At 45.0% G+C, this 23999-nt stretch overlaps 1 protein-coding gene across 5 annotated transcripts in view; it reads right to left on the bottom strand.

Annotated features, from left to right (window-relative positions):
• STARD13 (StAR related lipid transfer domain containing 13) overlaps positions 1–23999 on the bottom strand; it is a 269538-nt gene that overhangs the window by 125146 nt on the left and 120393 nt on the right. The window contains exon 1 of one of the 5 annotated variants that reach the window (XM_015852037.2): positions 14873–15072. The exons of the other annotated variants lie outside the window; for them this stretch is intronic. Within the exon in view, the coding sequence (XP_015707523.1) occupies positions 14873–14996 (124 nt within the window). The 5' untranslated portion in view covers positions 14997–15072. Of the gene's footprint in view, positions 1–14872; positions 15073–23999 lie in introns of those variants that run through there. 5 annotated transcript variants of the gene reach the window in all.

Raw genomic sequence — 23999 nt, 5'->3', positions numbered from 1 at the left:
CTACATAGACACCGCAGAGCTCATTTATCTGGCTGGATAGAGTCATCCTGGCCAACAAGCTGCAGGTGTTGTTTTTTTTCCTTCCAGGGTGGGAGCCTGCCAAGTAGCTGGAGCCATGAAGAGGAAAGGGCTTTGCCCAGCTCCCTTGCCAGCCACCACACTGCTCCTCCTGAGAGTGAGCACGTAGCCTGCTCCCCTCCTTCCCCTCCTGCCTTTGGGAAATGCTTTTGGTGAGTGGGAAGGATGGGAGGGAGCCCAGAACCCGACGCACTGCAGCAATGCAAATCACACACATTGCCCTCCAGCAGACGTTCCCTCATCTCCCCCTCAACCCGTTGGTGTCAGCCGTGCTGCCTTGGAGCACATTCCCTTCTCCACCTCTCCCCCAACCCTACGCCCGCTGCACATCCCCCCTCCAGCAACAACTCACCAAAGCCTCTCCTCTGCTGATTCCCCCGCTGCTCGAAATAGGCAGACCAGGGGAGGTGGATGATAAGCTCCATACCAGCACTGAATTTCTCTTTACTGTCTTGATTCCAGTGTGATGAAAATCTTGCTGCCTGCCCTCTGTTTATGCTGGCACCATATCAAGTCCCTCTACCAGGCTTCCTCCCTGTCCCACTTTCTGAACATACAGCTCTCTTTCAAATCAACCCCACCGTGTTCCTCATTTGTTGTTGTCTACTTAAGGTGTTGCTCCATGTTTATGGAATGTAGTTTTACTGGAAAAATTCCTTGGCCAAAACCTTCAAAAGGAACTACTCATCTTGGGTCGATTTTCCATGACACTTGCAAAGCTTTGGCTTTCTGGGAGCGTTGGTTTCCTCCGTGTGAATATAAGCCCTCTTTGAAGTACCTCAAATTGGGCAACCAGAAATTGCAGAACTGAAGTTGCACCTGACCTTTGAAAAAGGTTGGTCCTGTTTGCATTTGCTTAATTAGATCTTGACAGGTAAGTGCTGTACTCCTCTATAAGGACATGAAACTATTCAGAACTGGAACCTGAAAGGTCATTCCGCCGTGGAAATCTTTTACACCAAACCAGAAGTCACCGATCATTTGACAGTCATCAGGATTAGCGCTGGCGTAGATCAGAACTGCGCCTGAAGCTCTGTCTAGGTATGGTACACATGGATTGCAATAGACTGAATCAGTGATTCCCCAACTTCACGCTTTATTGTTCCCCCTTTTATGCCCTGTGGAACTTATGACAAATGATGCACTCACTTTTTCATAAATACGTTACCAAACAGAATAGGTTGTACAATAAAGGCAAACCAAATGGCATTCTGAACACTTTGCGTTCAAGTCACTAATAAAACCCACATTGCTTTAAAAATAAACTTTGTTCCTACTTTGCTCTGTCTAGTGAAAGTCCATGTGACAGGGAGGCACCTGTGAATGACTGGGAAATTATTTGTAAAAATAGCAATTGTGATGTGAAGGATTACATGTTCCCAAAAGACTGCGAACAGGAAACAGGCTCTGTGTCCCACAGTGTAGGTGCAGCTCAGCTAGGAAGTGCTCGGTCACATCATAAACCTCCCTCTGACTTTGTTCCTAATTGGCAGCCTCGTTAACAACATCAGCAGAGAACTATTTTCTGAAACCTGCGAGCTAGGAGCTCATGCCATAAACTTGTCATGGCCTCACTCTAGAAAAGCCCACTAGCAGCGCCTGTGAAAACCAGGACACCTGGCTAAACTTCTGCAGTGTTCATGTATCACCCATTACCTCATCAAAGGTGGCAGCTGAGTTTTCTTTCTCCCACTGGTAGCTGCTGCAAGCACCTTCGGTGCTATCACTTGGCCAGGACCCTGGAGGGCAACAAGCAGCACCAAGGGCAATTTGCCGCCTCCATCTCCAACACCCTTTTGAGGATGACATGTCCTGCCTGCAGAGGCCCCTGTTTCTATCTTTTCTATAAAGGACTCAGCGTGACCTGCTCAGTCCTTGCAGAAGGCATCCCCACCATGATTGCTGCTTCAAGTCAGGGCAGATGATTCCCATCCCATACACTATTTGTAACACAACACAGGGCTGTGTGGAGAAATCACAACAGAAAACCTCCCCTCCAGGGACAAAACAATACATAAGTGGAAGAGGAAGCACAATGGCCTCTCTTGGGTCTGCCTGCCACTCAGACAGGCATCTTTGTTTCTGCCATTGCAGTAGCATGGGCTGCATAAGCAAAGACTCACAACTGCTACATGCTAAGGAACACAGAAAAGAATCCAGTACTCATTTTATAAATACTACAGTATTCGACAGCTTCCCCCTGATTATTTCCTACTTATTGTGTGATTGCTGACTGTTTCTTCCCTTGAAGCCATGTGGACATGTATGTATTACTCAGGCATCTACTGGAAAAAATAATTGAGAGACAAGATGTCCGGTGTAAAACAATGCTCTCTGTTAAAGGAGTAAGTTGTTAAATAAGAGCATCCACAAATAGAAAGGGCTGTAAAAACAAAAAGGGGAAAGCATCTGGTTTGCAACATCTTTGCACTATTTGCAGTAGCTAAATCTGGACCCAATTAATGATCTGTTTATTTTCCAAAATTTCAATAAAATGCCTTGGCAAAAACTTAATCTGTCTCTGGAGAACGTCTTGTTTCCTTCCATATGTTGCCTGATCTGTCACAGCAATAAAATCCTTCCCAGCTTCAAGATCCCTGGCAACTGCACCAACTGATCCTCTCCGTATAAGAGGAGAGAATCGTTCCAGCACTCTAAAAGTCATGATCCTTCCTTAAGAGAGGGCAGCAAAGAGCGAGTGTTGTGTTTTGCAGCCTCTGCTGTGACCTAAACCCCAGAGATTTACAACAGCTCAGTGCATCCTGGTGTTCCTACCTACAATTCAACCCATCTGTTTTATAATCCCTCTGAAACTGCTTCTCTGAAATGCTGCTATGCCACAATTAATGTATATGCCTCAGCTTGGTAATACTTGTCCTGTTGTCCCTGTTTCAACAGAAACAGCTTAGGCAGTTTTGTAATTACATATCTTTATGGTTTTGTATAAAACAAAACAGATGTTTCACAGTCAATTCTATTTGGTTGTGTCTTTTGTAACCTACATTCGGAGATTTATTTGGTCTCCATTTGAAGATTAGATGCAGCAGCCTCTACTTCATTAAACATCAGCACTGTGGATGTGTGGCACCTTCCAGCTTCTAATGAACTCTTACGCATCCTACTACACTGATTTCATGCATAGTATTGTTTAAAAGAAGATGCCATTAGCTTAGAGGATAAATGGAACAAAACAGATGAGCCCAGAGAAGTGAACACTTAGCGCTGTGATTAAGTTTACATAGCTGCATAGTAGCTGCTCTGCTGAATTAGGGCCATAATCTAATTATCAGCTTTGTTTTGAAATAAAAGCACTTGGAACTTTTAGGGACATATACAGACAGCAACTGTAGTTACCAAAACACACATTTGCCAAGCTGATGTAAAGCTACTTGTGGGAGCTATTGGTAATAGGTGAACAGTTGGACTGGATGATCTTTTAGGTCTTTTCCAACCTTGGTGATTCTATGATTCTATACATGTTTCTGGCTCTCTAGGAACCAATGCTTTCAGGAGTGACAGAGTAAATCAAGCCATGGTGATAAAAGCCATCCTTAATCAGAACCCAGAGTGTTTCTGTTGCTTTGAGAGAACTTGCTCTGCATTTTTGTCAGTACAACTGGCAGAAGGAAAGAAAAAGTTCAAATCTTTAACTGATAATGAAGCTGTAGGAGATCTTCCAAGGGAGGAAACTGGCAAAAACCCAAACATGTCACCCTGTGGCAGGTAGAGAAGTTCAGATTACATGTGTCTGATTATGCACGTTAATGGAGATTACTGACATTTTGAAAGCTAACTAACTGTGTCTTTTTGGCTATGTAACTTTCTAGTCTTTTCAAAAATAGCTGATGGGTTCAAGGGTAATACGGAGCTTTGAAAATCTCAGCTGAGAAAAGCAACAGAAGATATGGTAAAGGTGGATGAAGCAATAAACAGCGAAGACAAATCAGTTGTCATTTTTACTTTCCTATGAGATGAGAACTGCAGTGATATCCAATAAAGTATTAAAGCTACAAATTAAAGTTTAAAAATTGAAGAGGAATGATGCGTTCCATGCACTGGTTTTATGTGAAAGTATGTGATCCAAGTCACTAGCTACACTGCTGCTCCTCTTCCCATTAGCCTTCCCTCAGCTCCCAACTCCTTCAGTAATTGCCCATGCTGTATCATTTCCCTCTATTTCTGCTACTCTGAAGATGTGCATTTTCTCTACCGTAGACAGTGACATCATCCAATTGAAAAGCATTTCTTTTCCAAAGAATAAACAAGTGCCAAGCTTTGCTGAAAATCCTGACTTCATTATACCTATAAAAATACTTACCTTCTATTACTTTTACTTACCATTAAAAACATTTACTACACCAAAGCATAACTACTGTCTATTAAAAGCATTCCTTCCCAAGTTTCATGTGACTATCACACACTTATAATCGAAATTGTAATAATAATCATATTTAAAGCCGCTTGCCACTCTTTTGTTTTGCACCGTGAGACAGATAATTCCATATTTGCTCCTGAAATTGCATTTGCAAGTTGGGATCGCTGCAAAATATTTACAAGAAAAGAGTGTGAATAGTTCACAGACTTGTCAGAATCCATCTGCTTGTGTCTATTAATGGGTGCATTCCCAGCTGTGGTCTCTCCAGTGTCATAAATAAAAAGTTCTTTCTTACTACAAATCCAGCGGCCGAAATCTCCCTGTATAAAATTGATTCATTTCAATGAAATCTGTCCTTATGTTAAAGAGACCTCTTAAAATGAGTGAAACCATGAGATGCCGATAGCATATTCCTTCAGCAGTAAAACGACTCATAAAGGACTCACAGTCTCAAGTAATTTACTACAGCATTATTCTGGATAAGCTATTAAATAGCATGTCATTCAGCTCAGGATGGGTGGGGGTGGTATGGCAGAGAGATGTATTTACGGGAAGAATGGGACTCACATTGAAAATAACCTAAACACAGTGTGCTGAGATGAATGTTCAGGTCTCTCTCCACCATGCAGAGAATCCAAAATAAAGAGGTATGCAACACACTTTGGGGAACACCAAAGTATCAGGTGATCCTCAGTCTTTAGGAATTCCTTTAGAATCTCATCTTTACCAGGGCTAGGTATAATCATTCACTATTCTGATAAAAAGGGCAGTGTTTGAACCTTTCTCCCCCAACACTCCGTCACACTACCCCCTTAGGATCACAGAATAGCTTGGGTTGGAAGGTACACCAAAGATTATTAAGTTCCAACCCTTGTGCCATAGGTAGGGCCACCAACCTCCAGATCTGGTACTAGACCAGGCTGCCCAGAGCCCCATCTAACCTGGCCTTGAACACCTCAAGGTTTGGGGCATCCACAGCCTCTTTGGGCAGCCTGTGCCAGCACCTCACCACTCTCATAGTAAAGAACTTCCCCCTGACATATAATCTAAACCTTCCCTTCCTAAGCTTAAAACCATTCCCCCTTGTCCTATCACCATCTACTCAAGTAAAAAGTTGATTCCCCTCCTTTTTACCCTTTTAAATACTGGAAGGCTGCCATGAGGTCTCCTTGCAGCCTTCTCCAGGCTGAACAAGCCCAGCTCCCTCAGCATATCTTTGTAGAGGAGGTGTTCCAGCCCTTGGATAATCTTTATGGCCCATCTCTGAGCCCTCTCCAACAGCTTCACATCTTTCCTGTACTGGGGATCCCAGACCTGGACACAGTACTACAGATGGGGCCCCACGAGCTCCCTTATTCGAGCCGGCACTCCCAAGACTTCTTGCAAAATCGCAGTGACGGACGACCAAACAAAGCCATTTGAAGCTCAGATTCAGACAGATCTACATATGATATGGGTTCTGCTGGAACTCTGTGCTAAAAGTATGTTCCCTTTAAGTTCTTTCTACAATAAAACCAACACTACAGTTCTTGTTTCTGTTGTGCCGTGTCAGTCTGGGAGTCCTGTAAGTGAATAGGATTCACAAAGCTGCACCTTCGACAAAGCCTGCTTATTTTCACAGGTAAAGCTAAGGATGCATCTGAGTCCTGCCCTCCTTCTGCAGTCAGGTAGATCCCAAACAACAATACTTTCTTTTGTCCATAAAACCTGCTATTGTGCCTACTACTTTTCACTGCATACAGTGCACACATACTCCTTGATATTACTGAATGTAAATTACTGCCCTCTACTGGAACAACTGGCAGAATATTTCACAATAAATTAATTATTGCCTAAATTAATTTGATGGATTTTTGGAGTTTTGGGGTTTTTGGAACCATATACACTTAATTGCAAATGTTCTCAGTCTCATTTTGTACCAAGCGCATTTACTTGCTTGCTCATTTCTGTATATATTGCATTTCTGCTTGTTTGCTGGATATGCTGCACCAGGATGGTGTGATTGCCAAAATATTTTAGTTTTTGGATCTGTAAACAGACACGCCAAGGAACCACTGAAGTGCATCTTGTTGATGCAGCCAAAAAGCCTCTTACACTGTCTTACTTTTAAGCCTGTAATAATGAAACCATCACCCAAATTGAAAATAATTGAAAATAACATTCCCCAAACTAATCTTTTAGGAACCATAAGAGAGGTACAACTTCCCTAAAGTCATAAGGCTGACTTAAAAGCGTGACAAAATACATCACTTTGGTTGGTTTTCTTCTCCCCAGGCTGAAGATCACATTTTCAAGCTTTCCTTTTCAAACTTGCAGTTAAAACAAACTTCCCACTTATTGAAAGCAAAATATACTTTCATATGAAAGCTGGGTTTCACAGTGAGTTGTGACTCAAGCTGATAATGTTCTAAAGGAATTATGATATATACCATTGTAGGAATTGGCCATGCTGTGACAGGAGAATAAAAGAACAAGACAGCACATCTGTCTCTCAAGAACTGTGAGAAATACAGAATAAGGAAAGCCAAACATAAATCATACAACTGCTCTGCTGTAAGGCCATGCCAGTACTGCTGGCAAGTACTACAAACTGTGAAGTCATCCAGCTTCTCAGAACCTTTACAACTGTTTCTAAAAACATCAAAACTGGGGACCTGTTTTGTAGTGGTTTCGTCACTCAGAAAGTGATGACACAGAACTCCCATCAGAAATGACTTTGTGCTAATTCCTAAACCTGAAAATCTCATCCTGCTGTGGATGTGGTTGGAAAGCAGTAGAGTGGGAATCCCGTTGGCAGAGCCCTGCTGAGCCCAGCAGCTCCCCATGTTGGGGATTTGCTGGCCAGACAGCAAGCAGCAAAGCTGCACTGATGCAAACTACTGTGGTGCTCATATAGCTGCTAAAAGTTCAATGTTGTATATATGTTCTATACAGATGGTCTGGCACAGATCTTATTGTAAATAAAGTCACTTGTGCAAGGATGCTGTAAGTGGTCTATAGAAATATGTTCATACAAATAAATACAGCACACCTCATAGGAAATAACTAATACACATAATTTAGTATACTGTGACTGGGATTAAGATAGAATCTTGGGATGGAGAAATGTCATTACAGTTCTATGTCAGACAAGTTAAATATTTACACCAATCTCTATGAGCTTCTATGTATCATAAAAATATAGGAATACCATTAAGTACATCCAATGTTAAGTTCCTATCTCAATACATAGGAACTTAATAAGTGCTACGCATTCTTCTGGAAAAACAGTACTCTGATTTGTTTCAAGTAACAGTCAGCAGTCAGCAGCAACACTTGCAATGACAACAGGAATCGTCATAGAACTACGATACACCACAATGAGCAGTTATCAGCTTTATTCTGCTCACATAGGTGGAATGAGCCATCATCTGCAGCTGGAATGAGCCACACATTGTGTACGTGCAGATTAATACTGACAAATATTTGTTTACTAGAAGAACCTGGTGGCGAAAGTCAACAGCAAAAATAAACATCAAGAAGTTGTACTGCTAACAGAACCTTGTACCACTCTAGGAAAAAAGTGATATGTTCTACAGATTGATGCCATTACAATCAGCGAACACCCGAGCTCCAGACAGAGTGCGATTTATCAAGGCCAGTTGCCTCAGATGGTATCCATCCCTGTCATCAGCAGCACTGCTCCATTTCATCAGCAGAGCCTTGTCCTTCATAACATTCGGAAATTAAGTAATCAAAACTGAATTTCTCTTAGGAAAATAATCTCTGATACAGAGGCAGGACTCGTTCAAATATAGAATTTATGTATTATATGTAAAACCAGGAGATTAATTTTCTTGTCAGTCCTGGATCCTCACTGTTCCTCCAAATCTCACATGATGATCTCATGTGGCGAGTGGCAGCAGAGCCACAGGAGTGGATACAACAAAAGCCACATCTTTCTCTCAATGTTGAGACAGTGAGGAGCCCTCAGTCAGCCTCCACCGCAGTCTCCTGCTGATAGAGAAATACTTGGCCTGTTAAGCATACTGGTACTTTTGTAATTGTATTTCTGGCATTAACTTGTGGCTCCCGCAGGTCATGGGAAGGCGGCCGTAGTGACAATGGCTGTATTCTGCCACCACTGCCCCCTCTATGATCCAAGCCACAGCTCTGCACGGAGCACCCAGGAAGGACAGAGGCATTACAGAGCAGCGACACAGCACACACACATGCACAGAAGAGCATCTATATATTTTCAGAAATTCACCTAAAGCACCCTACTACCATTAATACTGCATATAATTGATGAGATCAATGACTACTTCTTTGACTATTTTTTTTTTTTGGTGGGGGGGGGCTGATACAACCACAGAACACTTCCTGGCATGCCAAGCCAAATGCATTGCTAATAAGTCATTTTCTTTCTTCCCCAAAGCACTGCATCTCCAATAAGGAACATCTTTCAGAACTTTTCTCCTTGACAAAGGACAGCCTCTTCCCACTGATGGGGAAGGGGGAGGCTATGGGGGAGGTTATATATCTACATCTTATCAATATCCGTAAGAGTCGGCATCTGGTGCTTCCCAATGTGCTGCCAGGGAAGCAGACTGCAACCTCCCTCAGCCCCCCACCGAAAATTCTCCTGGCAAAATTATTTTATATATATAAAAAAAAATAATACTATTCTAATTGAACTGCTTTTATTAGATTAACTTGCTGCATTTGCACTGTACCCAAAGGGCTACAGCAAGAACAAACAGCAATAATACAACACTGTTAAGATGTGATAGACTTAAAGCTGACCCCACTGCAGGGATCAGGGGTCTCTGAGGCCTGGGACATGTGTTCCCTCCAGGCTTTCCTTGCACTGACCTCAGGGTGCACCACACCAGAAATAGTGCTGCTATAATAATAATAATAGATCTACTATATTAGATCTGCTTTCCAGGGGCAAACTTGCAAAGGCAAGTTGCCTCCTGGAGTTGTTCAAAACATTTCACGTTAACTGAAAGCTAAAAGTTATGAGACATGGATAGATTTGACGCTCCCCTAATTAGGCTGCTTTTGGCTCCACAGTGGCATGATAGAAATCTGTGCTGAAATTCATGTAGCACTGGATGTGGCCACCATTATTTCCAGAGCTACTCTTCCCTCCTCAGATCCCAGAACCAACAGGTTGGCTGGTGCCAGGGAGCACTGTGCTGCCAGATGTGCAAGCACAACTCAGGTCTGATCGTCTGCACCCAACAAAAACCCAATGACCCAAAAACCAATTGTAAGATACTTCGTAGAGCAGAAGGGGCACTGTATTGATGCTGGTGCCACATTCTGGATGTGGAATTTACCTTCTGTTTAACAATGCCTTCCTGCATTTTCAGCTGGGCAAACTATTCTCCATTTTCTATCCTATTTCAAATGTTTGTTTTCACCTCTGACATAAATGCATCTCAGTCTCCTTTCAAAAGATTCCTGTAGCTACAAATCAGTGAGGAAGTCCTTCCTGAATACTTAGGGATACCCAAGGTGTAGGGTTTCTAAACCCTTCAATGTAAAGATCTTAATTTTGGCTTGTTTTAAGTCATAAGCCTACTTCATGCTCCTGTTACAGCTGTTGATGGTGCAAGTCACAGAATCACACAGAATCACATAATTGTAGGGGTTGGAAGTGACCTCTGAAGAGCAAGTCAAAACCCCTGCTAAACCAGGTGCCCTACAGTAGGTTGAGCAGGAAAGCATCAGATGGGTGTTTAGTAATCTCCAGAGAAGGAGACTCCACTTCTCTGGGCAGCCTGCTCCAGTCAGCTCTGTCAGTAAAGAATTTCTTCCTCATGTTTGTATTGAGGAAGTGTTTCAGTTTTGGCCATTGCCCCTTGTTCTATCACTGCACACCACTTAAAAGAGCCCAGCCCCATCCACTTTACTCCTGCACTTTAGATATTTATAAGACAATCCTATGTTGACTCACTGTACATTTTCAGGCAACTTGACTAAGAAACCAGTGCTTCATCCATCATGGTGAAGGCTCAAAAAGTCATTCTAGTATGACTCTCTGAAAGCTCTGTCCAAACCTGGACGCTTTATAAACTTTGAAATATCAGTCTGAACAAACTGCTCAAGACTTGCGGAAAACTTGTTCTGTCTTTCATTTGCACAGGGAATGGCCACCTTCAAAACTGGGGAGGACGAGCTGAGATCTTTGCCTAAAATCACACCAGGCAATGTCATCAAAGAGCTGAAAGGGATATTTGGTCCTATGCTACCGCCAGCTCTCAGGAAGGAGAGGAGCTGGAGGAGATCAAATGGGGCATCATTCATTTCTTTGAGAAGACAAAATATAGCAAGTATGCTGGGACAAGAAGCCCAAATGAGAAGAGACCTGGCAAAAAGGCTGAGGGTGTATATGTTCCGCAGTCACACAGGAGGCAGAAAGCCAGACCTAGGAAATGAGAGACTTCCTATTATTAAAAACTTCCTATTATTAAAAGAATGTTGCAGTAACTAAATCAAGCGTTCCAACACCAGAAAGTCTCAGAATAAAAGTCACTCATTTAATCCCAACTCAACCCTCAACTCGCTGTGACAACATCTCTGCTGCACCATCACACTCATGATCTGATGGTCAATGATCTGGCTATTTAGCGGTATCTTGCCACCAGTTAAACCAACTGCTGCAGGACCGCTGCTCTTCTTGTTGACGCTGGAAGTCATGCAGGAAAGGGTGGGAGACAACAAGAAGGAAAAAATGGAGTTTCTAAGGCCACACCAAGTAAATGGCGCTCCTGAGAGTCTGTGTCTGTCTGACTGGCAGTGAGCTGCTTGAAACATTCCTCCAGATGGGAAGGAAATGCAACTTACTCATTCCCTGGTGTAGCACAATTGGTTCCTGGAAGCTGCACAAGTGCTGCACAGTAGGAGTCAGTGAAGGCCATAATTTGAGTAGTAAAGTATTGTATGAGGAAAAAAAGTTCTGACACTCAGAGATCTTGACACTGCGGAGTTTAATTTCATTGTGCCTCTGTCTCCTGTCTGTAAAATGAGAAGATCACCTGGCAACTTCTAGGAACACAGTTAAAATGGGAATGGTGCGAAGTACGCAAGACTCAGTGAGGCAATCTGTACTTTGCATTATGCTTAAGGGTGCATTCTCCTTGGCAGTGGGGATCCTGTGCCTTGAATGAGGTGGAAAAGCTCTGTGCAAAAATGAGGGATGCAATCACAGCATCACGGCTCTGGGCAGCCTGTTCTGGCGGTTGGCGACCCTGCACATAGTAGGGGGTTGAAATAAGATGACCATTGTGATCCTTTTCAACCCCAGCCATTCTATGATAATCAAAAGATACCCCCAAGGAGACTGTCAACGATGCAGCCTTACCGCTGAAGTTTCCTGAATATGAAGTCCTGAACTTCCAAACTTAATATATTTGTTCTGAACTTTTTAATGAATGTTAACAGAATGCCAGATAAAAGGGGGCACTTTTCAGCCACAAACAATCAACAAAATAGCTATGGCTTGTTGTGTTTTGCTGTAATGAGTGATCATGATTTGAGTAGAGCTCTCATCACTTTCACATAGTCTGTTAATACTTACCTTAAATTCCTAAAGCGATGGCTTTCCATAATGGCACAGTGGTCCAGAATTAAACCAGCAGTATCTAACATGACTTTTCAGGCCCCCCTCCAACAAGGGAATCACAGAATCACAGAATTGTAGGGGTTGAATTGAAGGGACCTCTAGGGATCATCGAGTCCAACCCCCTGCCAAAGCAGGCTCCCTACACCATGTTGCACAGGTTGGCGTCCAGGCGGGTCTTGAATATCTCTAGAGAAGGAGACTCCACCACCTCCCTGGGCAGCCTGTTCCAGTGCTCCGTCACCCTCACCGTAAAGAAGTTCTTGCATTCATTCGTGTGGAACTTCCTATGCTGTACTTTCATCCCATTACCCCTAGTCCTGTCCCCACACGCTACTGAAAAGAGTCTGGCCTCGCCACTATGGCCCCCACACCTCAGGTATTTATAAACCTGGATCAAGTCCCCTCTCAGCCTTCTTTTCTCAAGGCTAAACAGACCCAGTTCACTCCTCATAGGGGAGATGCTCCAGGCCCTTCACCATCTTTGTGTCCCTCCGCTGGACTCTTTCCAAGAGATCCCTGTCTTTTTTGTACTGGGGAGCCCAGAACTGGACACAGTAGAGTTAAAGGGAGTTAAATCCTTGCTCATTTCCTTATCAATGGACAGAGGGGGGGTGCTTTATGATGGCCTAAGCAACTCTGTTCTGCTAGAGGCAAAAAGCACAGAAATTCATTTCACTGCACACCCTTTGAAAAGTAGTAAACACTAGAATTAGTGTACTAGATACCTTTTAACAGCTTAATTCATTTTTCCCATCTTGAACTGATGTAAAAACAAGGAAGGAGCTTGTGAATCCTAACTCACAGTGTAAGCATAGCAGGACACAACCAGCGTGTGACCTACCTCTGCAAAAATTAGAAAAAGCAGAAAAAAACCTAAAGCTGGCATTTATATCACTGCGGTGAGTACACTCATTGTTCAAAAACCAAATCCAGGTCAGTGAATCAGAAAGAGCGGCCAGGAGCTGTTGGGCAGCACAGCTCCAGCCCCAATAGGAGACAGCATGGGGCAGTCCCAGGGACCACTTGCTCCTCACCTCTGCGGCAGGGCAAAGGGATGCAGGGAAGAGGGAAGCTTATTGCACAGCTTTTTCATACATAGCTTTCTTCCTACAGCAGCCCAGCCATGCTGTGCATCTGAGAGCAGTAGAGCCAAGGCTCAGTTCTCTTCCTGCTCCAGCCAAGGCTGTGCTTCTTGCTCCACTGCCCAGCTGTGTGCTGCCCTCTGCTTCGGCACAGAATGCAGCTGCAGAGCATCTTCTCTAAGAGCTCTGGAGAGAGCCCTGAATAGCCCGCCCTGCTCCCAGCGCTGAGCCCATCTGGAGCATTGCAGGCCTCCTGGGCCTCTTCCAACCTGCACGAAGACATAGTTTTTGTATATTTGGGAAGAAAGAGGAAACTTGTACATTGCCCACCTGAGTGGAGTCTGGTCTACTGCAGTGGAGAAGAACCAGCAAGTAATGACACATTAAGACCAGCCTAAATTCCCAACTTCCCATTAACAAAAGTTGGAAGAGGCATAGCAATATGTGCTACAACTACAGGGGCCTGAGGGACAAATAAACATAGAAACAAGGACAAAAATCCTCCAGACATAAAAGCATCTCAACAGCAGAACATAATTGGAATCAACAGATGTTATTTGTACACATTTTGTTATGCTGTCAGATAATTCATTTGATTAAAGGGCACGTGTATTCACGTCTCACCAGTGTATTATGAACAGCACTTAAATTACGGCGATGCATAAACCCAGGACATTAGAGTTTTATCCACCCCTACCATGAAGACTGACTCCATCAATTTTAATACACAGTGGATTTAAGAAGTTGGCTACAGCTTCGTGGCAGCCTGCCCAGGTCCTTTGCTCAATCAAGCAATATTTGTCTTTGACCAAAAAAGAAAAAAAAATAGCAGGCAGTGTCATGGCTGAGCGTCTGCTGGCATTGCCTTCCAGCAGAGGAACAAGCAGATTGCACCCAAAGATATTCATATTTTGGGTAACCGTAATGCTATAGAACTGGATGGTTTGCTAATTCACTATTGAAACTATTTGCTTCAGATTTGCTCTGCAAAACTTACCCTGCCACTTACATCTGTTAATTTGTACATATGAACCACCGTGCCATAGAGACAATGTTGATGCCTATATCACACACTTTACCCCCATTTATACACCACCAGTACGTCGGGGTGCCCTGGACAAGGTCACCAAGCTCCTAATGCTGTGTGGGATGTGGCAGAGAAATCCATCTTTACCAATTAGCCTTCATTACACACAGTGCTGCTCATAAATCTTGATGTACAGCTTTGCAGTGCAATAACTCTGCCTCGAACTCCATGGACACTCAATCTTTGACTTCACGAAGCATTTCACACACTCAGACCAGCCCTATGTTTGCACTGTCCGAGTGCATGTGCCGTTACGGAGCGGTGACCCGTCGTCCCGCATCCCCTGCCCGGCGCTGTCCCGCTGCTCTCACCCGGGGATGCTCCAGGAGCAGCGAGGAGCTCCAAAAGCAACCACAGCGCCTGAAACGAAGCTGTCCATTTTCCTCTGGGACTCACGGTCCTCTCTACACGCAAACCCCCCCGGGGAACGCGATGTGGCAGCAGGTGATCCCGATCCCCGGAGGCGCAACCAGCCCTCGGTGCTCCGTGCTGCTCAGACAGTGCCCGCAGAGAACCCAGGGCAGGACCGCCGGGACCTGGGCAGGTGCTGCCGGTCCCGCGGGGTTCCCTGCCCCGCCGCCCGTGCCGCTCGAGTCCCCGATGCAGGTGCTTCCCAGCGCCCCTGCGGGACTGACCTGCGAGCCGCCGCTCTCTGACATTCTTCCACAGCAAGTCCCAGGCTTTGGCGGTGGAGTCCCGCAGCTGCTCGCTCAGCGACCGCCGAAGCTGCGCCTTGGCCGGGAGGCGCTGGCCGCTCATGCTCGGAGGCTCCGCATGCCGCCCCGAGCAGCCCCGCTCCGCTCCGTGCCGCCGGCCTCATGGGGCCGCGGGGCAGCCCCGCCGCAGCCGCGTCACAGCCGCTCCGGGCGGGCGGCCCCTGCACCTGAGCGCCGCCCGCCCCCGCCCCGGGGCCGCCGCTCGTCCGCCGGCCTCCCCCGCCGCCCCGACCCCGGCGCCCGGCGGCTCGTCGCCCTCCCTCCTTCTCGGTGGGACGGGGAAGGCGCCCCGGGGTCCGGCCCCGCTGCGGGGCGGCGTGCTGGGGGCGGGAGGCGGCCCCGTCGGAGGGCCCGGGGGTCGCCCCCTCTGTGAGGGGCCGGCTGCCCGCTGATCCCGCTCCCCTCGGGCTCAGGCAGCTCAGCGCCTTGGTGCTCTGTGCATCACCTGTGAGCCAGCTCCTAAATCTCATGACCCCGCTCGTGTTTTGGGAGCCTTCATCTGAGCTCTGTCCCGTCTCCCGGTGCCAAGGCCCAGGCTGGCACACAGAACCCCCCGGTGCCCAACTCGGGGCAGCCTGACCTGCTAGGGCCCACAGCACCCACTGCCCCATTCCACTGTGATGGCTGAGGAGGCTGTGAGGTGACAGCGCAGCTGGCTGCAGGGGGTTATCTTTCCCTCAAAAGTACTAATGGCCACTTCACCCCAACACCACATTTGCCAGAAGAAGACTGTCTTTCTGAGGTCTCTGCTTATCAACTGTCCGCCAGAGTTCAGCTCACTCTCCTCTAGACCACGTAGCTCCTATTTCTTTACCACTTTCTCTGTGTGCCACCCACTGATCTTCCGCCTCCCTCCCCCTGCTTCATTCCTCCCATTCCCCCTTTATATTATCTCTTTAACAAGCTCCTGAAAATGTTCACAACTGAACTCTGGCAGTCACCTCTTGCATACATTGGCAGACAGAAAGGAATCCCGATTCCTCCATCCCTAGACAAGCCAGAGAGCAACATCATGCCCTTACCCCATTTGGGAAGCCCAGCTGGGGCCTCTCCTTCCTTTGGGATCTGGGAAATATTGTAGTAATAACTGCCCTTTCCCTATCCTGGCTGCCCACAGAGCGGATGGTTCCCAGCATTACTGGCAGAAGAGAGATAGCAAGGAAGGACAATAGGGGCTTAATTTCATAGGGTTACAAACCATTCTTTACTGCTTTCTATTTTTGTGGAGTGTCCATGATGTGCAATGAAGAGGCTGATATGAGTGTTGTGCACTGAAGCAGCAGAATATACCCTGGTGGAGCCATCATGTCAAACATAACAGATACCCTCATCTTGTTTAAATTAAAATTGTCACCGCCATGTCAGCAGTACCCACGCAAACTAAAGGCAAACACACAACTGTATTCCACATTAACACTCAATTACACTACTGTCCTTTGCCTACCTGCTGATGTTGTCATTCTTAAAATGCTTACAGCTCTTAAGCTGCTCTATTTTATTTGATATGGCGGACATGATGTGATTTACAGAACTTGTGAAGATGTATATTGCTCATCCTGCAGTTCCAGCTACAGCATCCTCCCTCCATCTGACTGGACAAAGTCCTACAGGGCCATATGTACCCAACATCTGGATGGGGGACAGCATAGCCACGTAAATACCCCCACACCTGCTGATGTTAATGGGAGGAGGGAGGATTACAACTCCTACAATCAGCTCCTCGGCTTTGTAAATTGGCTTCTGACCTCTGCCTCACTTGATTTAATTACTCTCAAACACAGACAATGCCAGTAACTCCCTCAGTGCTCATTCTCTGCCATGGGATCCCATCAGCTGGGAACCAGGCAGAGATAAGCACTGCATAATAGAATCATAGAATCATTCAGGTTGGAAAAGACCCCTAAGATCACCTAGTCCAATTGCCAACCCATCCCCACCATGCCCACTAACCAGGTCGCTCTGTGTCACATCTCCACCTTTCATGAACACCGCCACCACTTCCCTACGCATCCTGTGCCAGTGCACAGCGCACTCTTTCAGACAAGAAATGTTACCTAATATCCAACCTGAACCTCCTCTGGCGCAACTTAAGGCCACAAACTCTCACCCTAGTAGTTCATTTCTGATACCTTGCTCAGCAACCATATAAAGATCAGCTCTGACACAGCCTATATATGAAGGTGTAACTTCAGTTTTAAAGGTTTTGTACCACATCATCATGTCACTGCCCACAGGTCCTGGTCTGTGTCACTCATCAGTGTGACCTCAGCAGTGCCCTGGTGGCCATGCTTGCTGGTGCCCTCTTGCCACATCCAGCCTGTCTGGAAGATGGTCTTCATTTCTCCCGCTGCTGTCTGTGATGGCCAGAACGCTTAAATAAATATTCTCTTCCTTTTTGTACCACTTGGAAGATGCTGCTTTATCAGAAATGTTCTTAGACGTCTCAGTTTACTGAGAAAGGCCAATTAGCACTGAGTTACTAAAAAGTGCTAATGCTGTGTTATCTCATTGCAGGTTACTGAGATAAACCCAAGCGATACGGCTGTATTTCATAATCAGCAGCAGAACAGAACTAACAAGCCTCGACTGATTCTGTGGCTGGCACTGACAAAAATCTTTCTAATTTCAGGTACCTGCCATTATTGTGGAAAATTAAATCCAGCAGCACAATCAGATACTGTACTTTTCTCCCCAAAGAAAACATTGCTACTGAGTAATGAGAAAATACCTCATGCAGCAACTGGCTCGTTCCCACTCTATGTCTTTAATCATAATCAGTTGTTCAGAAATCAAATTACCAGCCTGGGTACTTCTGATGCATTGTACCTGAAAGCAGCAGTTGCAGTATGAGCAGTGCTACACAACCTGCTGCAAGGAAGGTACGCGCTGGGGATCATTCTCAGGTCAAAGATGTTCCACTCCTTCTTTAGGATGTTAGAGCGTGACTGAGAGGTGGCCTTCTGGACCTCCTTCACACGCATCTTTTGGGTAAGGGCATAAGTAACCAACTGACTGGACCAACCAACTGGAGTTGTGAGGTCCTGGAACAGGCTGCCAGGGAGGTTGTGGATGCCCCGTCCTTGGAGGTGTTCAGTGCCAGGTTGGATGGGCCCCTGGGCAACCTGATCTAGTAAATGTGGAAGTTTGGTGGCCCTGCCAGGCAGGGGGGGTGGAACTTCATGATCCTTGAGGTCCCTTCCAACCCAAGTCATTCTATGATTCTGTGATTCTATAACCAGTGCTCCTGTCTGCAGGACTATGATATCCTGAACAGGATGGATTTTCCACAGAAAGAGCAGATTTCCTGCTTCATTCAGTCATGCCAATATGGTTCTGTTGAGATCAATTGCTATAAAAACATGGTGTTTGATGAAAAGGAGAAAATTCCCAGCTGCCCTAAAATAAGTTAACCATGATGTCTGTCTTTTCTAATTGACAATAGAATGTTGGCAGTGTTTTATCTCTGGAGGTCTTGCACCCATGTACGATGTTGGGAACAAATCTAACCTGATTAGACCCGTGCTCTGATGCCACTGTGGCACCAAAGTCTGATGTTCTAATTTCGTATTTAGCAACCTATGTTTCCTCCCAATCACTGTGGTAATTAAATGTCAAGTTAATTGATACTGCATATTATCTGCCCTCTCATTAGCAATGCATTTTTAATTTGTTGCAGGTTCTGTTATGCAGCCCAATTCAGTCTTAATAAAGTCACTATAAAAACTCCCATATATTTGGTAAGCACAGAATTGGGCCAAAGGATGACAGCACGTTGGTTTGTCATGTGTTGACCACTGAAAGACTACAGTACGAGTGCAACTTCTTTTCTTCTTGTCCTCTAGAGCTCAGCTATGGGCAGTCAGAATTTGTTTAGTGGATGCAAGCCCCTCAACTTGTATCTCTTAAAAAGAAACAGCAAAACAGAAGAAGAAATCAATTAGTATTACGGGATCGCTCATGTTCATCACTGTAATACCAAGCTTTATAATACACCTCAGGAACTGACTGTAAGTTAATGCAGCTTCTTGAAATCTATCATACAACCAAGTGGTGTTGCTGTGCTTTTACAGCTTCAAATACTTGCTCAGTCTCGATATAAACACAGCGAGTGATATTTATAACTTTGGCAATGATCTTTATCTCTTTGGGGGTCCTACAGCTCTGGAATTTGTTTTCTGTCACAGGCCAAAATGTCCTGAGACCAGTGTTGCAAGTCTGGGTAACCACTAGAGGGGCAGAAAAGATTTGAGGTTTCCCAGTACTTGTTGTGTCAGTAGCAGACTGCAGTGAATTACATGCCAGTGCTGTGGTCGAAGTTATGTGAACAGTACCAAGGGCAGAGGAGTAGGTGTCCTCTTTTACATTTAAGTCAACAAACAAACATTTTGGAGAGAGAAAAATAAAAATCAGTGTGAATGAGGACAGAATGTTCCAGCTGGTTCCCTGGCACGCCCTCCTTGCTTGTTATTTCTGTATGCAAATGATCATCATTTCAAGGTAGCTTTAATGGGGATCAGTTGTAAAGCAGCTTCTCTCCTTATGGAGAGATTGGCACCTGTCTGTTCATCCCTCCCCACTTCAGCTTTCCGAGGCCCTGGGAAAGGATCACCCTGCATTTTGCCAGCAGCAGAGCACTGCTGGCTTTCATTAGTCAGGGCCAGATTCTTTCACTTTTGTTCGCAGTGATTAATGCTCAAAGAATACAGACTTCTTGCAGAATTCAATGTGCAGAGGCTCCAGGCTCAGATATAGACCCTAGTAACAAAGTATCTGCTGTTCCACTGTGCTCCACCTCCCTTGCTCAAACTGGCATGGAGGGGGTGGGTGTGGGGGGAAATCAAGCTTTTCTTCTGCTCGTATGACAGATGGTAATTTATTATTAATAATAAACTGTACTATCAAAGCACCTAGAAGCAGAATCTGGATGGAGCAAAAATACAATCTTTGCCCTCAGGAGACTGAGAACTAAATATAAATCAAGACTCCAGTGGAGAGAGGAGTTAATTGGTGTAGGACGGGTAGCGTGCAAGAGGACAATAAAACAATGCTGGCCAGTTTAATAACTACTGGTGTTCGCACACTAGAGTTAAGTTTGGAGGCACTGACACAAAGCAATTTACAAGACGGTCTCAAGGGAGGTTAATGTGATATCTTAATATATTCAGAGGACCAACTGCCAAACATGAGGGGCAGTTTTGGAGAAAGCATGCCAGTATAATGAAAATGTAATGAGAAGACAATGAAAGCTGGCATCCTGTGCAGACAGACTGTGGGAATCAAGCTTTTAATATCGAGCAAATGATAGATGGGGGAAGGCCTACAGCCTTCAGCCAAGTGACCTCCACTGGATGTAACATAAAGGCAGGTGAGCTGCAGTGAACAGTGACTGTATTTGCCTTTGGGATGCACTGCAGTAGACCAGGCCATGTCTATCAAGGCAGAGTAAATGAGAAAGAGATGAGATGGCATACAAGGGATAGAAGATTTTCTAGAGCAACCATGATTTTCACCCAGCAGGCTCCTTCTGACATTGATTAATTTGAATAATTTCTCACAGAATGTAAGTTAGAGAACATTTTCTTTTCCCCCCTTCCCCTTCCTTCCCTTCCCTCCTTCCCTCCCTTCCCTTCCCTTCCCTTCCCTTCCCTTCCCTTCCTTCCCTTCCCTTCCCTTTCCTTTCCCTTCCCTTCCCTTCCCTTCCCCTTTCCTTTCCCTTTCCTTTCCCTTTCCTTCCCCTTTCCTTCCCTTTCCTTCCCTTCCCTTCCTTCCCTTCCCTTTCCCTTCCCCTTCCCCTCCCTCCCTCCTCCCCTCCCTCCCTCCCCCCTCCCCCCCCTCCCTCCCTCCCTCCCTCCCTCCCTCCCTCCCTCCCTTCCCTCCCTTCCTTCCTTCCTTCCTTCCTTTCCCTTCCTTCCTTCCTTCCTCTCCTTCCTTCCTCTCCTTCCTTCCTTCCTTCCTTCCCCTTCCTTCCTTCCTTCCTTCCTTCCTTCCTTCCTTCCTTCCTTCCTTCCTTCCTCCTTCCTTCTTCCTTCTTCCTTCTCTTCCTGTCCTTTTTCCTTCTTCTTTCCTTCCTTCTCTCCTCTCTCTCTCCCTCCCTCCCTCCCTCCTCCCTCACTCCCTCCCTTCCTATAGAAAATAACTGCCATTTTCCCAGTTTACAGTGGAATTGGATTTTCACATGCCAGTCAACCTTAACTTCTCTCCACCTCTCACATCTCAGCAGTAGTTACCTCCTGCACATTCTTTCCAAATAATCCCTCTATCTTTCTCTCTTTGCTTCTTTAACTCAGCCTACGATGTCACAGGAGAATGGAGTTGAACTACATGATCCCTATGGGTCCATTCCAGCTCAGGATATTCTGTGATTCTATGATTTGAATGCTGAACTCCAGGGGATGGCCCTGTGTGAGAGGTAGGAGTTCTGTGAGTGGTGAAAAAAGGAACAGGAAGGTAACTGTGGCATAGGTGGCAGATGCCTAATTAAAAGAAGCACCTCTTGCGCCCACCTCTAGCAGAAGAAAAAACTTAAACTGAAATTCTCAGTGTCCTGCAGCCACAGAAGTTCTTGCCTATCTCTTGGTGGAGAAGAATGGCCGAAATGAACCAAATGCCAATAAACTTTTGCTTCCTTTCATAAGATGCCCTGTGGACACCTTTAAAATACAGCATATTGCAGATACAAGAGCCTAGGCTGGGCAAAGCTGGTCACTGTAGAAACAGACAGTTCTTCAAAGATTAAGCAACTGGGAATGTGGAATACGTTTTATGTGTCTAAATTCAGTATTTTTTAAGAGCTTGACATTTTGAGATGATTAATGTCCCTGAAAACATGCACAGATATGTTGAAACAAGAAATGTCTCAGCACAGAATATTGCCCCCATTCTTCTCATTCTAGCTTCTGGGATCTGTTTTCTTTTTCCCCACTTCTTAGTTGCTTGACAAAAATATACTACTCTAAATTACATTTTTCTTTGCTCTCAAAGCTCTCATTTCCTTAATATTGTATTGGGACCTTGTATAAACCAGGACTTTTTAAAAAAATTATTTCAAGTTTCCAGCTGTTGTTATCATCACAATTGAAGTAATTGGAGCATTTGTGTAAGAAAGCCTTGCAGTAGTCAGTAGCAATTCAGCGCATAGCGTATCTGGAGATTGGTTCAGAGACCCAGGAGCTTGTTCTTTTTGTTTTTGTATAACTCTCTTGGATTACGTGGTCAAACTTGATCAGTTTTGACAACAGGTTCTAACAACAAAGCAGTGGAGTTGTTGCCAAGACCAACTTACTTATAAGAACTTCAGCTACGCAACAGCTCATGTGCGCGCACACTTTCCCAGACTTCAAGCTACTCCTTGATGGGAGGATATTGCCAGTAACAATATGTTGTAAGCTGTGCATTTTTACAGAGCTTCCTTCGCTACTTGTTGCACATCTACTATTTAACTTATTTAGCAGATTTTTGAGAATATGGAATGGACTTGAAATGCAGACATTTAAAGAATTGTGCATAGCAGCTGTGTAACAGCAAAGCAGTGCCACTAACAGTTTTTTACACAAAATAAAGAATGTCGTGTCCAGTTGCAATAGAGGATAGGATTTCAGGTAGGCAAATTCTAATGACAAAAGTCATGATCTGGTTGAGGCCCAAGTTCACTCCTATTAACCTAAATAGTTATATGAGGTCTTTAGTCATTACAGCAAGGCTGATTTTAAATCTCTTTTTGCTAGCCCAATAAACTGGCCAGCTGGTCACAGCATTGTCTGGGTCTTACATGAAGCAAAGTCTGGTTGAGCATCCTTTCCCAAAGCCCCATGGGGAATGTTTACCTGGCAGACCAGAGCCCACCTAAGCCCTCTCCATCACCCAGCTCTGACCTTATGCTGGTCTGTGTTCCAGCAGCACAGTGGTACCCTGATTCCTGCTGGTGTTAAGGAACTTAAGCTCAGGAAGAATGCTTGTTTCATGACATTTAACAAATGTGGGCATTCCCACTGAGAAGCAGGATGTTCACACTGTGAAGAAGGGGCTGGCCTAGGTGGTTCTACAGCTCTTTCTATCCAAAAATGTCTCTGTTTCTGTGAGAACATTTTGGTAATGTCAGGCAGCACCTGTATTCCATTAACTCCAAAAGCATTTCATTGTTTACAGTAACCAGGAAATGTCGATGTCTGTGTTAGATTAACAAATCAGCAGTAACAACTGCAGTTTCAGATTTTAGAGCCGAGCTGAGAGCAGTTTGCCGTGAGTTACTGAGGGCTTTCCTTTCTTTGCTTGAAACACGAACAGGCTCATAGTACTGCCCTTGACACTGCTCAAAACAGCAGGAGGGAAGAAAGTTATCAAAGGATGCCTGATATTGTCTCAGCAATGGCTTCATATAACTGGGTAGGAAAAACTTCAATAGCTGCGAACTGGAAGTCTAAAACTGATTTTTGACACCCGATTTTTATCTTCTTCATGTTTATTTTGCTTACACTATTCTTACTTTCTGCATGTAGTTGAGCGGGTTCACAAAACAGCTTAATTTCAGTCAATATAGAGTATCTCAGAAACAAAGCTGTATTATATCTTTATATGGACAATACTACGTACATGTGGGCAGCAGAATTTAAGACAGCAGTGATGTGCTGCTGTGTAATCATAGACTCTATGAAAGAATGCCACTGTGAAAATGAAATAGTCCCCACCACTTAGAGCAACAATTATTGTGATCTTCCAGATAGAGCCCAGCTTCTCCTTGTAAAAGACAAAAAAAAAAATCTATGCTATTTACTTGTTTGCTTTTAACAGCATTTTAGCATGATATGAAATTACCATTACATAAATAGAAACATCAAACACCATGGGAGAAAGCTAGAAAATATTAAGATACTCTGATTTTTCTCTCTTGGGATGGAAAGTTGTTCGTTGTAAAGCAGCTTAATTCCCAAGAAAGGAAACAGCAGGGACCAGGGACTGCTCTGTCACTGCCCAGTGTGCCAAAGGCAGAGCTCGAGGAAGCATTCCCATCACCTGCTGCACTGTACTGCAATGGGACTGGACTGACAGT

The sequence above is a fragment of the Coturnix japonica genome, chromosome 1, assembly GCF_001577835.2.
Source record: "Coturnix japonica isolate 7356 chromosome 1, Coturnix japonica 2.1, whole genome shotgun sequence".
Lineage (NCBI taxonomy): Eukaryota > Metazoa > Chordata > Aves > Galliformes > Phasianidae > Coturnix > Coturnix japonica.
Note: the sequence above shows the minus strand (reverse complement) of the source record. Positions and strands in the feature narration are given on the sequence as shown.